Genomic DNA, 17549 nt, shown 5'->3' on the forward strand with positions numbered 1-17549 from the left:
AGAAATTGAACATGTAAAACAAAAGCTATGCCAAAAGATTTTTTTTAATACAAAGTAATTAAAATGGATTATGGAACTGTTACTTAGTTTAAATCTATACTCCCTGTATAGATCTCCCGTAGTTTAAAAGATTCATAAATGGATATAATGCATAAAAAGAGATTTTATGTTTTTAACAAAACTTTTTGCTATACTTCATGTTGTGTGTTTCTATTACCATTCTGCCTACTATCAATGAGATACACATTCTCTTTTTATTAAAACATGTCAAATCATTTTAGTGTGTTAGCATCCCAGTCGGGGTAGTGTCATTGTCCCTGGTATTTTTAAATAAGAGATTAGATAGTTATCTATTCTGGATAGTTTGGTTTTCAGAATGCATAAGTCAAGGTTATTTTTTATTCTTCTGATATCCTCTTCCTCCCCCTGGTATGTAATGTGGTCTTTGTCTTCCCTTTCTTGATTCGAGTTCCTTGGACTAACTTTCAGAGGCTTTTATTTCTTTTTAAAAACTGTACGTGTAATTTAGATAAATTCCTTTTGTCTGAATTTCCAGTAGATCCAGGTAAATAAAACAGTTGCAGTAATTGAAGAGTGAAGGGGATAAATGTCTCTTGCCCTTGGTTGTGCATTCTTTTCTCTCTTCCTCGCCCTCTCTTCGATTTTCTCCATCTTTTCTTTTTTTCAGCTGATGGAACACTTTGTAGCTCTCTTTGTGCCACTTTTCGTAACCCACTTTCTTGTTGTTTGTGTCCTACCTTGTTTGGGGATGTGGACAATGCTTCATTGCAACTCAGCAGTCAGGAGGGATCTCAGTGTGCTTCCTCTCACCCACTCTCTATGAAACAGTCACAGAGGCAGACTGGCAACAAAGCCAGTGAGAACAAAACCTGGCGCATAGAAGGCTCTCAGTAAATCATTGTCGTGGAATTACTGAACTAACCCCCAGCGCACCCTACATAGTTGGCAACAGATTGAATTAACAGTTATTTGAAACATTTTTTTTTTTTTTACAATTTTCTTTATTTAGGCTGTGCTGGGCCTTTGCTGCTATGTGGGCTGTGGTGAGCAGGGGCTTTCTTGCTGCTCAGCACTGACTCGGGGGCACAGAGGCTCCAGTAGTTGCCGCTACCGGGCTCTGGAGCACAGGCTCGACAGTTGTGGTGCACAGGCTTCGTGGCTCCATGGCCTGTGGGGTCTTCCCAGACTGGGGAGTGTCCCCGTGTCGCCCGCCTTGGCAGGCAAATTCTTAACCACTGGGCCACCGGGGAAGTCCTAAACAACCATTTTCTGACAGAGGTTTGGTGGGTTTTTTTTTTTCTTTTTTTGTTAAAAACTTTTTTGTCTTCAGTACTTCCAGATTCTTGATTTCTTCACTTTTCTCTTCATTGTGAGTGGACCCAACTCTCAGTATATAGCAGTGGCAATACATTCCCACCCTCTTCTACCATTTTCTCTCTTTTGTGGCTAGGTTAGGGGTTAAAAGAGTTACAGATGCAGTGGGAAGCCATTACTACTTGATTATCTTCAGAGAGCAACAACATGTTTTTTGGAATTCGTGGACATTGGCAGTTCCCTAAATCGTAACATTTCCATAACATCTTACGGGGTGGGGGCAGGGGGGGAAACCTGAATGAACTTTTTTGGCCAGCCCAGTATGTGCAGTTCTGTTCATTGTCCCAGGTGTCCACCTTTCCATTATATACATACATATACACACATGTAAAAATTGTTTTCATATTTCATTCTTTACCATGAAGGGAAAATGTCGAAGATAGAATTTCATGATTCTTTTACAGCTTAATATAATTTGGAACAGATTTCTCCACTGATGGTGTTTACACAAATGGGTTTGTGACCCAAAAGAAGCAAACACTAATCATCTGTGCTGTCAGGTAGTGTGTTTGCCAGCCTGTTGGAAGTATTCTCCATAAACTCAGGCATTTCATAGTGAAGGAGGAGCTGCGGACAACTCTTGACATGTTTCTCCAGCCCGTGTTTCAGACATTGATGAGGACTTTGAGTTGAGCAAATTGGTAAAGCGTCTGCTCTCATTCCAAAGTTTGGAGATACAGACTAACTGAAAGTTTTCTAAATTTCTGTCTTCTGACTAAGCGCTTCTGTCTTATCAGCCACAAGCTCTGCCCACTTGGAGGACCTCGCTTACCTGGATGAACAGAGACATACGCCTTTGAGAACTTCTCTTCGAATGCCAAGACAGAGCATGGCGGGTGCTCGCACGCAGCAGGATTTAAGAGGTTAGAACCACAGAAGGGCATTGCATGGGGATACCCAGGGGAAAATGGAAATGGGCGGTAGGCAAAAAGTTCCTTTAGTTCCAATTTTCACACTTATGTAAGCCTCCCTTAAGATGTGAGCATGTCACCAGTTCACTTCTTCTGTATCTAGAGAGAAAGATGAACACAAATATGTTGTAATCATCATAGAAAGACAGTGGGATTACCAACAGTTGGAAGCATTGATTCCTTGAAATTCTGAAAGAAAACAAGAAGAAAGGGCTGGAGTTGATGGGGAAAGGCTTTTAAGGTCTTGGATCTTAGAAGTAATTATTGATCAATTTCAGCCCTCACCCTATTTCAGGTGAATTTGATGCTGATAATTATGTGTTTCATTAAAGAACGCATCTCATTTATAGTCTAGTGGCCATTTCTAGTTAAATAAAATATTTTCTTAGAATTTTAGTGCCCCTAGTCCTGTTCTGGCAGCATGTAAACAATTTATCCTTTCCCACTCAGATACCTCCTTTAGGCTCTTTGTGCTTCTTCAGTCAGGCACCTGATCTTTTTGAAGACTTTCATTTTGTTAAAACCACAGTCTAGTTGAGAAGCCTGTTATTGGTATCTCTGCTTGTGCCTCTTATTTGCACTACCAGTCTGTGATCGTCTTTAACAAATGGTCTTGCTTTTTCTCGTATCTAGAAATCCATAGCTCTACTACATCGGGTGCAGCTTATTTTATCTTTAGACTGTCTTCATCTTTGCTGTGTTCTCCTCACCCCGTCCCATGCCCCGCTCTAATCTGTGTAGCACCATATGCATAGTTCACACAAGAAGGGACTCAAAAAACACATGCCTACTGTCCATTGTGGAAATCATTATGCTGATGGTTTTTCATTGATGGCTAGGCAACTATGAGCGTGAAGTAATTGGTTGTGTTGCTACAGGTACCATACCTGTCATCAACAGTGGTGAGTTGATACCCTCATTCATGGTTTTAGTTCCCAATCCTGTCCATCCTGCTTTTCATCATATCTTCAGTTAGCCACATACTAGTTGCTTATCCCAGAAAGTGGAATTATGTCGAGTACTATTTTGATGCTGGTAGATTATGTCCAAAGCCTAAATAAATTTAATCAAAGACCAAATAAATTATTTGTGCCAAGGCCAAAATGCGTGGCTATAATAAAGAAGATTGACTATAACTGTTAATCTTATCCAAGATTTGAATGGAAATCTACCACATTGGCATAACCTTGCATCACATTCTGAAAAACATACTGATGTTGTTGATAATATTTTCTGCTTTGCTAGTCATTAAATAATGGATTTGACACTACATCAAAAACAAAATTAATGACGTGTCTTTTTTGTATAATATAGCTGTTTGGTTTTTGGTAGTGTATTTTAAAAATATTTTTTAATTGGAGGATAATTGCTTTACAACATTGTGTTAGTTTCTGCTGTAAAACAAGGTGCATCAGCTGTACTTATACATATATACCCTCCCTCTAGAGCCTCCCTACTACCTTCCCCATCCCATTCCTCTAGGTCATCAGGAGCACTGAGCTGAGTTCTCTGTGCTATACAGCAGCTTCCCACTGGCTATCTGTTTTTCAGATGGTTCAACTGTGTGTTTTTGAGACCTCTTCATGTTGGGCTCCACTGATACTTGATGGCACATGTCTGCTTTTAGTATCTAAAGATTTAGTAAGATGTTTGACAAATACACTCTGGTGAGTTTGATGTTTACACATAGATATCAGCTGTGTAAAGAATACAACAAAAATCTTTTCCATTTCACCGAGCTGCAGCCTAAACTGCATCCAAAGATTTTTTCCAAAGCGTACCTAAATCTTTAGGAAGCTCTCCACCTGAATAATGCACTCCTCACAAAACTAATATCCTGTCCCTTGCAGATAGGGTTTCAGCTTATTGTTTACATTCATACTTAAAGATGGAGTTTGTCCATTGTTCAGTTCAGTTCAGTCACTCAATCGTGTCCGACTCTTTGCGACCCCATGAATTGCAGCACACCAGGCCTTCCTGTCCATCACCAACTCCCGGAGTTCACTCAAACTCATGTCCATCGAGTCAGTGATGCCATCCAGCCATCTCATCCTCTGTCGTCCCCTTCTCCTGCCCCCAATCCCTCCCAGCATCAGTCTTTTCCAGTGAGTCAACTCTTCGCATGAGGTGTCCATTGTAGGGAAAGAGCAAATCAGCCAAGATGGCGTGGTCGGTCTCCCTCGCCCCACAACCTCTCGCTCTCGCCCCACATTTCGTAAATAATGATTATGTAACAGCTAAGGTCACCCCACTCCAGTACTCTTGCCTGGACAATCCCAGGGACGAGGGAGCCCGGTGGGCTGCCGTCTATGGGGTCGCACAGCGTCTGACACAACTGAAGCGACTTAGCGGCTTAGCAGCAAGATCACTTATAACATTGCACATGCACATCACAAGGTACTTGCTTGACCACAGGCTGCGTATGTTCTGTAAGGAAATATAAGCTCCACCTGAAAAAGTCTTTGCGGCTGCATTATGGTGGTGAGGCTGCATTATGGCTATGTCCGCTGGGTCAACCACAAGAGGAGAGAATACAGCATTGTCTGCCGCCACAGCTGCCGCGCCACTCAGGAGAGAATAAACATGTTTGCAGTTCCGAGGACTCCTTGAGTTTTCTTCCAGCTTCCCTGCTCCCACCTTGCCTACCCTGGGCTCAGTGAACAGTGTGCACAGTGAGATACAGTGAGACAGTTGGTGTAGTTAACAGGATCAGCAAGACATCCATTGATGAAGATGCTGCGATATTATGATGTTAGTGTTTCAGTTCCTTAAAGTTGTCTTTTCTTTCACGTTTTAGCAGTCAAAGGTTGGAACATGTCATCCAGATGAGTGCAGTAATCCATGAGATGAGTGTTTGCTAAGAAGTATTTTGTCTTCTAAAATTAGTTTATGTTAATTTAGAACTTTGAGGCCGTAGAAAATAACCTTCCCTCAAAAACATGTTATCCTGATTACTGTTTACAAATGAACTCTGTAGCTTAGACATTGACAAGAAAGGAAAGTAAACGAGAACAGACTTCCTTGTTTCTGTAGACCTGTTTGGCTGCTGCTAAGTCACTTCAGTCGTGTCCAACTCTGTGCAGCCCCATAGACGGCAGCCCACCAGGCTCCCCCGTCCTTGGGATTCTCCAGGACACTGGAGGAACACTGGAGTGGGTTGCCATTTCCTTCTCCAATGCATGAAAGTGAAAAGTGAAAGTGAAGTCACTCAGTCATGTCTGACTCTTAGCGACCCCATGGACTACAGCCTACCAGGCTCCTCTGTCATGGGATTTTCCAGGCAAGAGTACTGGAGTGGGGTGCCATTGCCTTCTCCACAAGCCTTTATACTTTGTGATTGTTATATCTAAAACATTACATTTTATTATAGAAACAGAATCATATTGTTTTCCTGGCATAATTTTTAAAAAAACATGTCACATCACATTTTCTAATTTTATTTAAAGGAACATACAAATTGCAGTTGTATTTCAGTTTTATATCCCTAACTCTGGTTATGATCGAAGTAAAGCAGCTTTACCCCCAAAAAGTAATAAAGTGATTGAAGACCTTTTTTAGTGTACATTAAGATATATCTTTCTGCATTAGAGATACATCTTTCTATATTTTAAAGTATAACTCAAACAAGTACTGTTAGATAGTTTTTAATTACAGTTCTGGTTTTAAATGAACCTGCATCTTCACAGAAGGTAGTTAATGGTCATGTGCAATGTAGTATATCCAGTAGGTATTAAATTTACGGACAGATTTCAAGGATAGAGATTATCTGAAACAAAATCCCTTGAATATATGAAGAGGTGGCAATCATTGGACACTTCATACAGGCAGTCCCATACTAGTTTGTTTAGAGCAGAGATTCTCAAACTTTTTGGTCCCAGGAACTCTTTACACACTTAAATTATTGAGGACCCTACAACATTTGTGTTATGTGAGTTATATCAATTGATATTTGCCATATTATAAATTAAAGCTGAGAAATTGTTAAAATACCTGCTCTTTTCTTTTTTTAATAGACCCATTGTATGTTAACATCATGTAAGCTCTGAAAAATTCCACCCGACCCTTGTGAGAGAATGAGAGTGAAAAAAGGCAAATAACCTCTTAGTATTATGAAAATAGTTTTGGCTTTGTGGACCCCTAAAAGCTTCTTGAGAAGCCTCAGGGGTTCCAAGATCACACCTTAAGAAAAACGAATTTAGAGGATACTATTGTCATTGACAATTAGTTTTATACCTTTAAGGATCACACAGCCTGTTTGCAGAAATGTGGGAAAGTGTAGTTTGAGAGTTGGTTAGAAGTTATTCATGGACATGGTTTAATAGTATAGGCATAGTTCATTTAGCAGTTACCTTAATAATAACTGCAGTTGTTTGACCATAATAATAGTCTTTTGACTGCTTGAAGCAAAAGTTGCTGGGATAATCCATGAGCTACAGTTTGGATCTTCAAGTTGGGCATTAGTATTAACATTTGCTTCATTAGTTAAAAAAAAAAAAAAAAAAACAACTTTTTTTTCTTCACTTTCTCAAGACAGCTGTTTTGAACAACTGTTCTAGTGAAATTTATGTTTCCAGAGACCCAGCCCAACAATGAGAAGGAGGTCACATGAGTGCACTGGTCAGAGTCTTAGTTCAGCAAGTGAGTAGTTTCCTAGCTGGCAACCATCCAAAAGCTTGAACTCTAATGACAAAAGAGTTACAGTAGATTGTGTCCCAGTGCAGAGGATACAGCTGACTAACCTACTGCAGGTGCCTTTTGGGTCCCAAAGCCTGACTGTCCTTGACAGATACTAATTTGAAACCTTCAAGTGTTTAACTCAAGTCTTAAAAATTGTTTTGAGGGTCCACTTTTAATTTAATCACACTGTGTAAATGTGGAGTTTCATGCTAGACCTGAAACTTCTCACTCTTTCTGACCATCCTAATGAAATCTTTTTTTACCCAGAAAAAGACGGTAACTAAGTTTGCTGTCCAGTAAAAGGAAAGAAGAGGGTGTTGGTTTTTATGCATAAATATTGTAAATCTTATGACGGAATATATAAATGGAATCGGGGCGTTAAAATACACAGAGCATACCATAGCATAATGACTTTGAATAGTGGTAGCTACTTGGGGTAAATTAATAACAGATTATTAATGATAAGATGCTGGAACCTACCTGATATGAAACCATAATCACGCTGTTGTGCTTAAAGAGATTATACACTCCTTATTAAAGTTTCATTTCTCGATACGTGTTGGTTTCCTTAGGACTTTTACTAAATCCCATTACATAAATGGCCATTCACAGGCATTGGATTTAGGTAATAGCCACTTTAATAGATACCAGGTTGGAGGGGCGTATATGCAAGTGATAGTCTTTACTCACTGGCAGAACTGATGTGAAATTGACCCTGCCACAGTTAACTTGGCTTTGTCAAAGCAAATAATTGAATTTTATCAAATAAAATCAGTGCTTCATGCCATTTATGAGTCCCTTCCTTTTCCAAAACAATGAATCCTTTCTAAAGATGACTAAGATGTATGTCATGAAGCTAATCAGCTTGCATTAAACCACTGAGTCACACATCCCTGAGGTTGCTTAGTCATCTTCATCATTGCCTGGCTTGCTCTCACATTTACAAGGGGATATTTCCATCAGTCTTTTCTGTCTCATTGTTCATTGTTTTGTTTTTACAAGATTAAATTTCTTTCTTTTTAGGTAAATTGAAAATCCAGAAATAAAGTTGCATGCGCATAACTGCCTATGTATAAATATTCAAGTAGGTTGTAGGTTTTGGTTTATGAGGTGATGCTCTCACCCCTAGCCAGCTCTTTGGCATAGTACCCTAAAATTTGAAAATGCAGTGCTCAAACTGGATGTCTTTGAATGTCTGTTAGAAAAGGATTTATACTTTTTGGAGTAGTCAAACTAATTTTTTTTTTTTTGCCTTTATTTTTTTTTTAATTTTTATTTTTACTTTATTTTGCTTTACACTGTATTGGTTTTGCCATACATTGATTTTTTCAAATGGATCACTACTTGTTAAAGTAGCTACAGACAGGCCCACTGGTCTGGTTTTTATGTAAACCAGCTTTAGTTGGTAAGTTTTATCTTAAAATTTGAAAGCATGAACAGTGGCTAATATACACCAAAGTTCCCCCAGAAAGACCTGAAAAGAAAGAATAACCTTTGAGAGAGAGAAGAGTCTATAAACCATTTAATCTTCTAACAGGCATGGATCAACCTCTTGCAGTAAATAACACACTACTTAAAGAAAGGCTGTGGAGTAACATGAAAGAAATTGTAATCATGATAATTAATTCTGCAGGAATAAGTCACTGAAAATATTTTTAAATGCCTTAATGCAATAAAGAAAAATAAATAACCATTAAGCCATTTTCATATTTTGATCTAAATTAGATTTAAAGAATAGCTTCCCAGTTAATCCTTCTATTTATTTTCTCCAAAAGTGACTAAATCTTATTAAAGTTACCATAATGCCAGGAAATTTATTCAGGTAACACTTTGTAAAACATTTTTGATTCAGTAAAATGATCTTAAGCGTTCCAACCTTGCAGTATGTAATAAAATATTTTTTATGGAATAACTTCCCCAGATACTAATAAAATATAGCACTGGAGAATTTCCTTTGTAGGATCATAGCTATTTCATCACTGAGTGTTCAGTCTAAAAATGTTTAATCTTAAATTTCAAGTAATTAGTCAGTTCTGATTCTCCAGTAAAAATCTCACCTTCAAGACCAACAATCTAATTACGAAAAACAATGTTGATATAGTTATATACTTTTTATCAGATGTTTCACATTTTAAAATCTTTACTGTTTTTATATTTTTCCTACATTTTGAAGTATTAAATGTGAAGAAACATGTAAAAAGTGGCAACATTAGGGAGAGTTGGATTTTCCCTATTTCTTTAACTGTTTTTCAAAGATCATTGTTCCCTTCCTGAAAATTCCACTCAGAAATGACTTCAAAGTTTTTCTCAGCAAATGTTCTTCTATAAGACCAATGTCTGAAAGCTGAAATTTAATATTCAAGTTATTTAAAGACCCAGAGTATTATTTCCCAGAGTAAACTAAGCCTTTTACCTTTTTTATCCTCACATTAATAGAATACAATAGACTTCCCAAAACACTAAGACAAATGCTGAGAATAGGAAACTTTTAAATAGATAACAAATGATAGCTTACATTTATTGGGGTTCTTATTCTTTACAGACACAGTGCTAAGAGTTTTAAACATGTTATTTAATCCTCATAACTCTTTGATGCAAGTGGTAGTAGTAAAGAAACTGGGACTTAGGGAGGTTTATAGCTTGCTTAGATTTACAATGTCTAGTCATTGGCAGTATGAGGATTCATTTCATATCTGGTAGACTCTGGAGCCTGTGCTCTTAACCACCATGCTATCTTATATCAGAGACAATATAATATAAAAATCTTTACTATAATAATAGCAATGCAATAGCTTATTGTACTTAGTTCGGTACACTGGGGTGTTAGGAATGGGAAACAGTTGCGTATAAACACTGATTGCCAGATGGTGGTTGCCAAGGCCTGCAGGGAATGGAAAATGGGGAGTTGCTGTTCAGTGGGCATGAGAAGTTTGAGTCACGCAAGATAAAAAGGTTCTAGGAATCTGCTGTACAACATTGTGTTTATTGTTAATCATCTCATATGATTATTAGCCATCAAATGTCTTTTTTAGTGAAGTGTCTGTTCAGGTATCAAGTCTACTTTTGCATTGGGTGGTTTCTTTTCTTATTAGTGAGTTTTGAGAGTTTGTTACATAATTTGGATACCAGTCTTTTATCAGATGTGTACTTCCCTTGTGGCTCAGTGAGTAAAGAATCTGCCTGCAATGCAGGAGACCTGGGTTCAATCCCTGGGTCGAGAAGATCCCCTGGAGAAGGAAATGCCTGGAGAAGGCAACCCACTCCATATTCTTGCCTGGAGAATCCCATGGACAGAGGAGCCTGGCAGGCTACAGTTCATGGGGTCACAAGAGTCAGACACGACTTAGCAACTAAACCAACCACCACCACTTTGCAAATGTGTTTTTCCAGTTTATGGCTTGTTTTCTTTCATTCTCTTAACAGTATCTTTTGAAACAGAAGTTTTTAGAAGTTCAGCTTATGAATTTTTGTCTTTGATGGATTGTTCTGGCATTGTATGTAAGAGTTCTTTGGCAAACCAAAAGTCACAAATACTTTCTCCTATATTTTCTTCTAGAAATTTCACAATTTTAAGTTTTATGTTTAGGTGATTGATTGATTTTGAGTTAATTTTATATGTGGTACATTGTATGTATCAGAGTTTTGGGGTTTTCTTTTTGGCATATAGATTTCTATTTGTTCTAACATCCTTCGTTGCAGAGACTATTCTACTGAATTCCTTTTGCACCTTTGTACTGTCAAAAATCAGTCATCCGTATATGTATGGATCTCTTTCTAGACTACTTCTGTTCCATTAATTTTTGTCTATTTTGATGCTAATAGCACACCTTCTTGATTACTATAACTTGATAATAAAGCTTAAAATTGGGATTGTTAACCCTTCACTGTTACTATTTATTTTTAGGGCTTTTCTAGGTTCTTTGTATTTCCATGTGAAACTTGTAAATTTCTACCCAAAAAGTCTGCAGGAATTTTGACAGGGACTGCATTGTATCTGTAGATCAATTTGGGGAAAACTGACTTTTTATCAATGTTGAATGTTCCAGTCCATGAACATAATATGTCTCTCTATTCATTTAGGTCTTCCTTCTCTCAGAAATGTTTTGTCATTGTACAGATGTTGAAAATATTTTGTTGTATTTATCTTTCAGTATTTTATATTTCTTATGCTATTAAAAATAGTATTGCTTTTGTTCTGATTTCTAATTGTCCATTGCTAATCAACAATTATATAGAAGTACTATTGATTTTTTATTTTTGTATGTTGTTCCTGTATCCTGAAACCTTGCTAAACTCACTTGTTATTTCTTATGGCTTTTTTATAGACTCTGTAGGCTTTTCTACATAGATAACCATGTTGTTTGCAAATAAAGATAGTTTCATTTCTTCCTTTTTCTTTTTCTTGCCTTATTACTCTGACTAGAACTAGTACAATGTTAAATAGAAGCAAAGAGAGCAGAAATCCTTGCCTTATTCTGGTCTTTGGGAGACAGCATTCAGTTTTTCACTCTAGGTTTTCAATAGATGCACTTTATTGGATTGAAACTACTTTCGTTAGTTTGCTAAGAGTTGTTTGATTATTTTTTTTAAATCAAGAATTTTGTATTGGATTTTGTCTAATGGGTTTTCTCTGTATATAGATACACTTTATTGGATTGAAACTACTTTTGTTAGTTTGCTGAGAGTTGTTTGATTATTTTTTTTAATCAAGAATTTTGTGTTGGATTTTGTCAAATGGTTTTTCTCTCTATATGTGGAAATAATCATATAAGGTATTCTTTTATACTTTGTTAATGTAATAAATTACATTGATTTTTCAAATGTTAAGCCAACTTTGAATTCCAAGTATAAAATCCACTTGATCATGATGTATTTTTTTTTATATTGGCCTCAATTTACTATAATTTTGTATATGTTTTTTGCATCTATGTTCATGAGATATATTGGTTTCTAGTTTTCTTGCAATATCTTTGGCTTTAATATCATAGTAATGAGAAGGTAGTCTCTCTTCAGGTTTATAAAGAGTTTGTATAAAATAGATATTATTTCTTCCTTAAATTATTGGTAGAATTTATTCATGAAGCCATTAGGGTCTGGAGGTTTCATTATGGAGAGATTTTAGCTATCAATTCAATTACTTTATTAGATATCAGGCTATGTGTTTCCTTTTTAGTGGGTTTCATTAGTTTGTATCTTTCAAGAAATGTGTCTCTTTTATATAACCTGTTGAAATTTATTGGTGTAAAGTTGTTCATAGTATCCCCTTACCCTTTTTAGTCATTTTGCCCATTATCTTTTATTCTGTTCTTACTGGTATTGTACGTCTTCTCTCTTTCCTTATTAGTCTGTTTAGAGGCTTATCAGTTTTATTAAGCTTATTGTAATTTTATTTTTATTTTCATTAATTTTTTCTGTTGTTTTTCTTTTTATTATTTTGTTTATTTCCACTCTAATTTTTATTGTTTCCTTCTGCTTACTTTGGGATTTTTTTCTTTATTTTCTAATTTGCTGAGGTAAAAGATAAGGTCATTGACATAGACCTTTCTTCTATCCTAACATAGGCATTTTAATGCTATAAATTTCTTTACTTAGTAATGCATTAGCTGTAGTTCACAGATTTTGTATTTTCACTTTTAGAATACTGTTTTGCTTTTTGATATTTTCTTCAACTCATTGATATTTTGCAGGAATTTCCAGATAAATTTCTGCTATTGATTCCTAATTTAGTTGTGTTATGGTCAAGACCATACTTTGAACAGCATGAATTCTTTTAAATTTATTCACAATTTTTTATGAGCCAAAAATGTGGTCTCTCTTGATTGGTTTTTCAAGGCATTTATAATACTTGTGTTTGGGGTGCCCTCCCCCCAGATTCACTAACTGACCAGAAGGACTCACAGTCCACAGCATATAGTCATTCCCATAGTTATGCTTTATTACAGTAAGGTGATACAAAGCAAGATCAGCAAAGGGAAAAGATGCATGGGGCAGAGTCCAGAGGAAACCAGACAGAAGCTTTGAAGTATCCTCTCCCAGTAAAGTCACACAGGATGCATTTGATTTCTCCAACAATGAGTTGTGACATGTGTGAACATGAGAGCTCATTAGATTCAGTGCCCATAGTTTTTATATAGACCTCCTTGCCTAAAACATACCAAAATTCCAGACTCCCAGAAGGAAAGCAAGCATTCAGCATAAGCAGTATTGTTTGTACAAACAAATTAGGCACAGTGAGCCATTCTTTTTAGTTCTGGGAATCATGGGAATCCTCTTGAAGTCCACATTCCCAGACTTCAGGTGAGGACTAGCCTTGCAAGCAGGCTTTCTCAGGGTAGCAGTCTCAAGCCTGTTATGGTAACTGTTTTGCTTGCTATAGTATAATTTTGTTTCTGTCCTCCCGGCCTTTATGTTATTGTGAGACAGTTTACTTATCTAAATGTTATAATCCACCACCCCCCATGTAAAGGTCGTTATCTTTTATTTTTTTTTTTTAATTTTTATTTTTACTTTATTTTACTTTACAATACTGTATTGGTTTTGCCATACATTGACATGAATCCACCACGGGTGTACATGAGTTCCCAAACATGAACCCACCTCCCACCCCAGTTTTTTAAAAAATCTCATATGTTAATTCACATGGTTCCCATTTCTGGTGCTCTTCATTTCTTTCTTTGTATTTTTCTATCTGGTGTCATATTTATTCTGCCTGAAGGACTTCTTTTAACATTTCTTATATTACGGATCTACTGGTGACTAATTATTAATTTTTTTGCTTTTATATGTATGAAAAATCTTTATTTCACTGTTATTTTTGAAAGATATTTTCAATGGGTATAGAATTCTAGATTGACATGTTTTTTTTTTCTTTCCATAAATTAAAGCTTTAGGTCTACTACCTTTTCATTTGCATTATTTTTGACAAGAAATCTGCTATCGTCCTTATGTTTTTTCCTCTGTACTTAATGTGTCTTTTTATTCTCTGACTGCTTTCAAGATTTTTTCTTCATTACTAGTTGTGAGCAGTTTGACTATGATTTGCCTTGGTGTCATTTTCTTCATGTGTCTTCACTTGAATCTCATTGAGTTTCCTTGATCAGGAAATTTATAGTTTTTATCATTTTGAAAATTCTATAACCGTTTTTCTTTAAATATATTTTTTGTCCCCCACCTTCCTAGACTCTAATTACACTTATTATTTGACAACTTGGAGTTGTCTCACTGTTCACTGATGCTTTTTTAATTTTTTTAAATAATTTGAAATTTTTTATCTATTTTCTCTGTGTATTTTATTTATTTGCTTTTGGTTGCACTGGGTCTTTGTTGCTGCATGAAGGCTTTCTCTAGTTTTGGTAAGTGGGGTTGCTGTTCATTGTGGTACACAGGATTCTCCTTGCAGTGGCCTCTCACTGTTGAACACAGGATCTAGGTGTTTAGGCCTCAGTAGTTGTGGCACTCTGGCTCAGTAGCTGTGGCTCACAGGCTCTAGAATGCAGGTTCATTAGTTGTGATGCAAAGGCCTAATTGCTCCAAAGCATGTAGAATCCTCCTGGACCAGGGATTAAACCCATGTCTCCTACACTGGCAGGCAGATTCTTAATCACCAGACCACCAGAGAAGTCCCTCTCTGTATATTTAATTTTACATAGCTTTTATTACTATGTTTTTAAGGTTACTCATCTTTTGTAATGTCAGATTTGTCACAAATCCCATGTAGGTGTTTTATTCATTTCTGATTTTTTTCTCTAGAAGTGCAATTTGGGTCTTTTGTATCTTCCATGTCCCTTTTGAACATGCTGAATATAGTTATAATCATGGTTTTTAATACTTTTCTCTGCTGATTCTAGCATCTGTGTCAGTTCTGGGTCAGTTTCAATTGATTGGTTTTTCTCCTAATTATGGTTCATATTTTCCCACTTATGTGCATGCCTGTTAATCTTCACTTGGATGCCAAGCATTATGAATTTTACCTTATTGGGTGTTGCATATTTTTGTATTCCTATAAGTATTCTTCAACTTTTTTCTGGAATGTGCGTTAGTTATTTGGAAATAGCATAATCAGTTTGGGGTCTGGTCCTTAACGATTGGAGTAGAATCAGAACAATATTTGCAGGTGTCATAATTCTGTACTGCTGGGTCAAGATCTTCCTGGATATATCCAGTGTCCTGTACATTGTGAGGTTCTCCATTATGGCTGGAAGAAACAGGCACTATTGCTGGCCCTATGTAAGCGGCAGGTACTCTCTTCAATCCTCACACTTGTGTCAGTCACTGCTCTGATGAGGTTTCCAGAATTATTACTTTATAGCTGTTTCTCCTTTGAACTGTCACTGCCTTAGTCTCCCTGGATTCTCAGTTCCATCTGCTCAGCTAAGGGAGTCTGTCAGAATCTGACTGGATTCTCCCTCCCTATACTGTGGTCTGAAAATTCTGTCAGTGTTGCAAGTGGGCATAGAGTTTACCTCATTTGTTTTCCATCTCTCAGGGATTATTATTACTCATTGCCTTTGTCTAGTGTCTTGAAAACCATTGTTTCGTATATTCTGTCTAGAGCTTTGTTTGTTTATCTTGGTTTTAGGTGGGAGGGCAGATCTAGTCCACGTTTCTTCATGTTGGCCAGAAATAGAAATTGGATTCCAGATTTTTAAAATGAAAGTTATAGATGAACCAAAGCATCAACCCATCTTTCATCAGAAAATGACTGTCTTGATGGTTAGAACTGAGTTTTCTAGAAGCTAAAATACATATTTTACCTATAATAATGAGGAACTTTAAATATAGTTGTTATTTACACAAAGTAAATCCCACATGTCACATTAGCAAGACATTAGTTATTAAATGGATATGTGTGGCATCAGCCTTCTCAGTAACTTTTCAAAAAGAAAGGGAAAATAGTCTTTAAAAAAAATATATTATATCCTCTTTGGACACTAGCTCTAAAGCACATTTTCTCCCTTCTCCCAGCTTCCTGTGGGAATATGATTGTTTGATTATCAGTGTCTTGGCCAGCATCCAGGCCTTCCCTGTGATATGCACAGAGCTCGGAAAATAACAGTTTTTCTTTTCCAAATGTCTTGTTACTTAATGGCTCTCTTGTTTATGACAGTAAACTTTAAATAAGAATTTATCCCTGAAAGGTGGGAAACAGATGATTCATTTATTTTTGTTATCACGGTACAGTTCAAGTGATTTTCAAAGACCTGAGTTTGCATCCTATAACTGTCTTCCTGTAGCCTTCCTGTTCTACCAAAGACAAGTCTGTGAACATTTCCCTGCAGTTGAGAATGGAAAATTCATATTCACTGTTTTCATTCATGAATTCATTTATTAAACATTATTGAATGTATATTCCCTATGACAAGAGCTGCCCTAGTTAGTAAGGACTTACCAGGTTGGGTGATTGTGGTAGGGTTAAGTTGATGAGATACAAGGGTGGAAGTGTGGATGCTGACATGATTTTATCAGATACATGTAGCTGATGGCTAAAAACAGGAAGAATGTGTGGGATATAAGGTTAATGTATGGCAAAACCAATACAATATTGTAAAGTAATTAGCCTCCAATTAAAATAAATAAATTTATATTTAAAAAAGCTTGTTGAAGTATATGGTGAAAAACAAGAGATGTTGAGAATCTGAACCATATGACTGTCACTCAGTTGAGAATTAATTAGATTCTGAACTAAGAAATTAATGTGCATTTTCTTATTTAGCCTTATGAAATAGATATTCTTATCCTCATTTTAAAGATAATTAAACTGAGGCTTAGAATGATCTGGAAGCTCCTCCAGAGGTTATATCACTATAAATAGCAGTGGAATGGGAAAAGAAAACAGGAAATATATCTGAAAGAAATTCCTTAAGAATCAATGATAGGTCCTGTGACAAATCAGATATAAAGGTCCAGAAAGAAGTCCTGATGAGTCCCAGGTTTCTGTCTTGGGAGACCAGACCGATGGGAATATTTAATTAACTGAGACATTGAATGGAAAATAAAGAATAGGTTAAGGTGAATGAGATCAAACTTTAGTTCTAAACATTTTAAGTTTGAGATACCTACTGGAAATCCGCAGAGATAACTCTTATAAGTTGCTGAGAATGCTGTACAGGAGTTTAGAACTGGGATCTGGAAGACAAATATAATCCATCACCACTTAGATAGTTGTAAAAGCCATTAGTCTGTTCCTTTGTAATTACCCAGGAAGATCATGAAGAAGAAAAAAAACAATAAAATATATAACCTAAGATTGGCAGTATTTCAGAGAGAGGCAGAAGAGAAGAATCATTGAAGAAGAGGAAGAGAGGGCCCAAAAAGAACTAGAAGAAAGTGTTACTGTGTCAAACCCAAGAATTTATTTCAAAAATTGGGGATATGTTAAAAGTATTAAGTACCAAGCTGTGGTTAAGCATAAAAACTAAAAATAATTCACTGACTTAAAAGTTAGACCATCTTTAGTGTCATTAACCAAAACAGTTCAACAGAGTAATGTGGGAGCAAGCTAGACTAGAATGAGTTCCTGTTATGGAACTGAAGACAGCAAGTGTGGCTCTTTCAGTAGTATGTATA

General features: G+C 36.4%; 1 protein-coding gene across 4 annotated transcripts in view; it reads left to right on the plus strand.

The window, feature by feature from the left end:
• The window catches only part of TANC2 (tetratricopeptide repeat, ankyrin repeat and coiled-coil containing 2), a 368300-nt gene that overhangs the window by 250170 nt on the left and 100581 nt on the right, over positions 1-17549 (plus strand). For all 4 annotated transcript variants that reach the window (XM_018065318.1, XM_018065319.1, XM_018065320.1 and 1 more), the window contains one exon: positions 2133-2258. In XM_018065318.1, coding sequence (XP_017920807.1) covers positions 2133-2258 — 126 coding nt within the window. The remainder of the gene's footprint in view (positions 1-2132; positions 2259-17549) is intronic.

This window comes from Capra hircus, chromosome 19 (assembly GCF_001704415.2).
Source record: "Capra hircus breed San Clemente chromosome 19, ASM170441v1, whole genome shotgun sequence".
In the NCBI taxonomy this organism is placed as follows: domain Eukaryota; kingdom Metazoa; phylum Chordata; class Mammalia; order Artiodactyla; family Bovidae; genus Capra; species Capra hircus.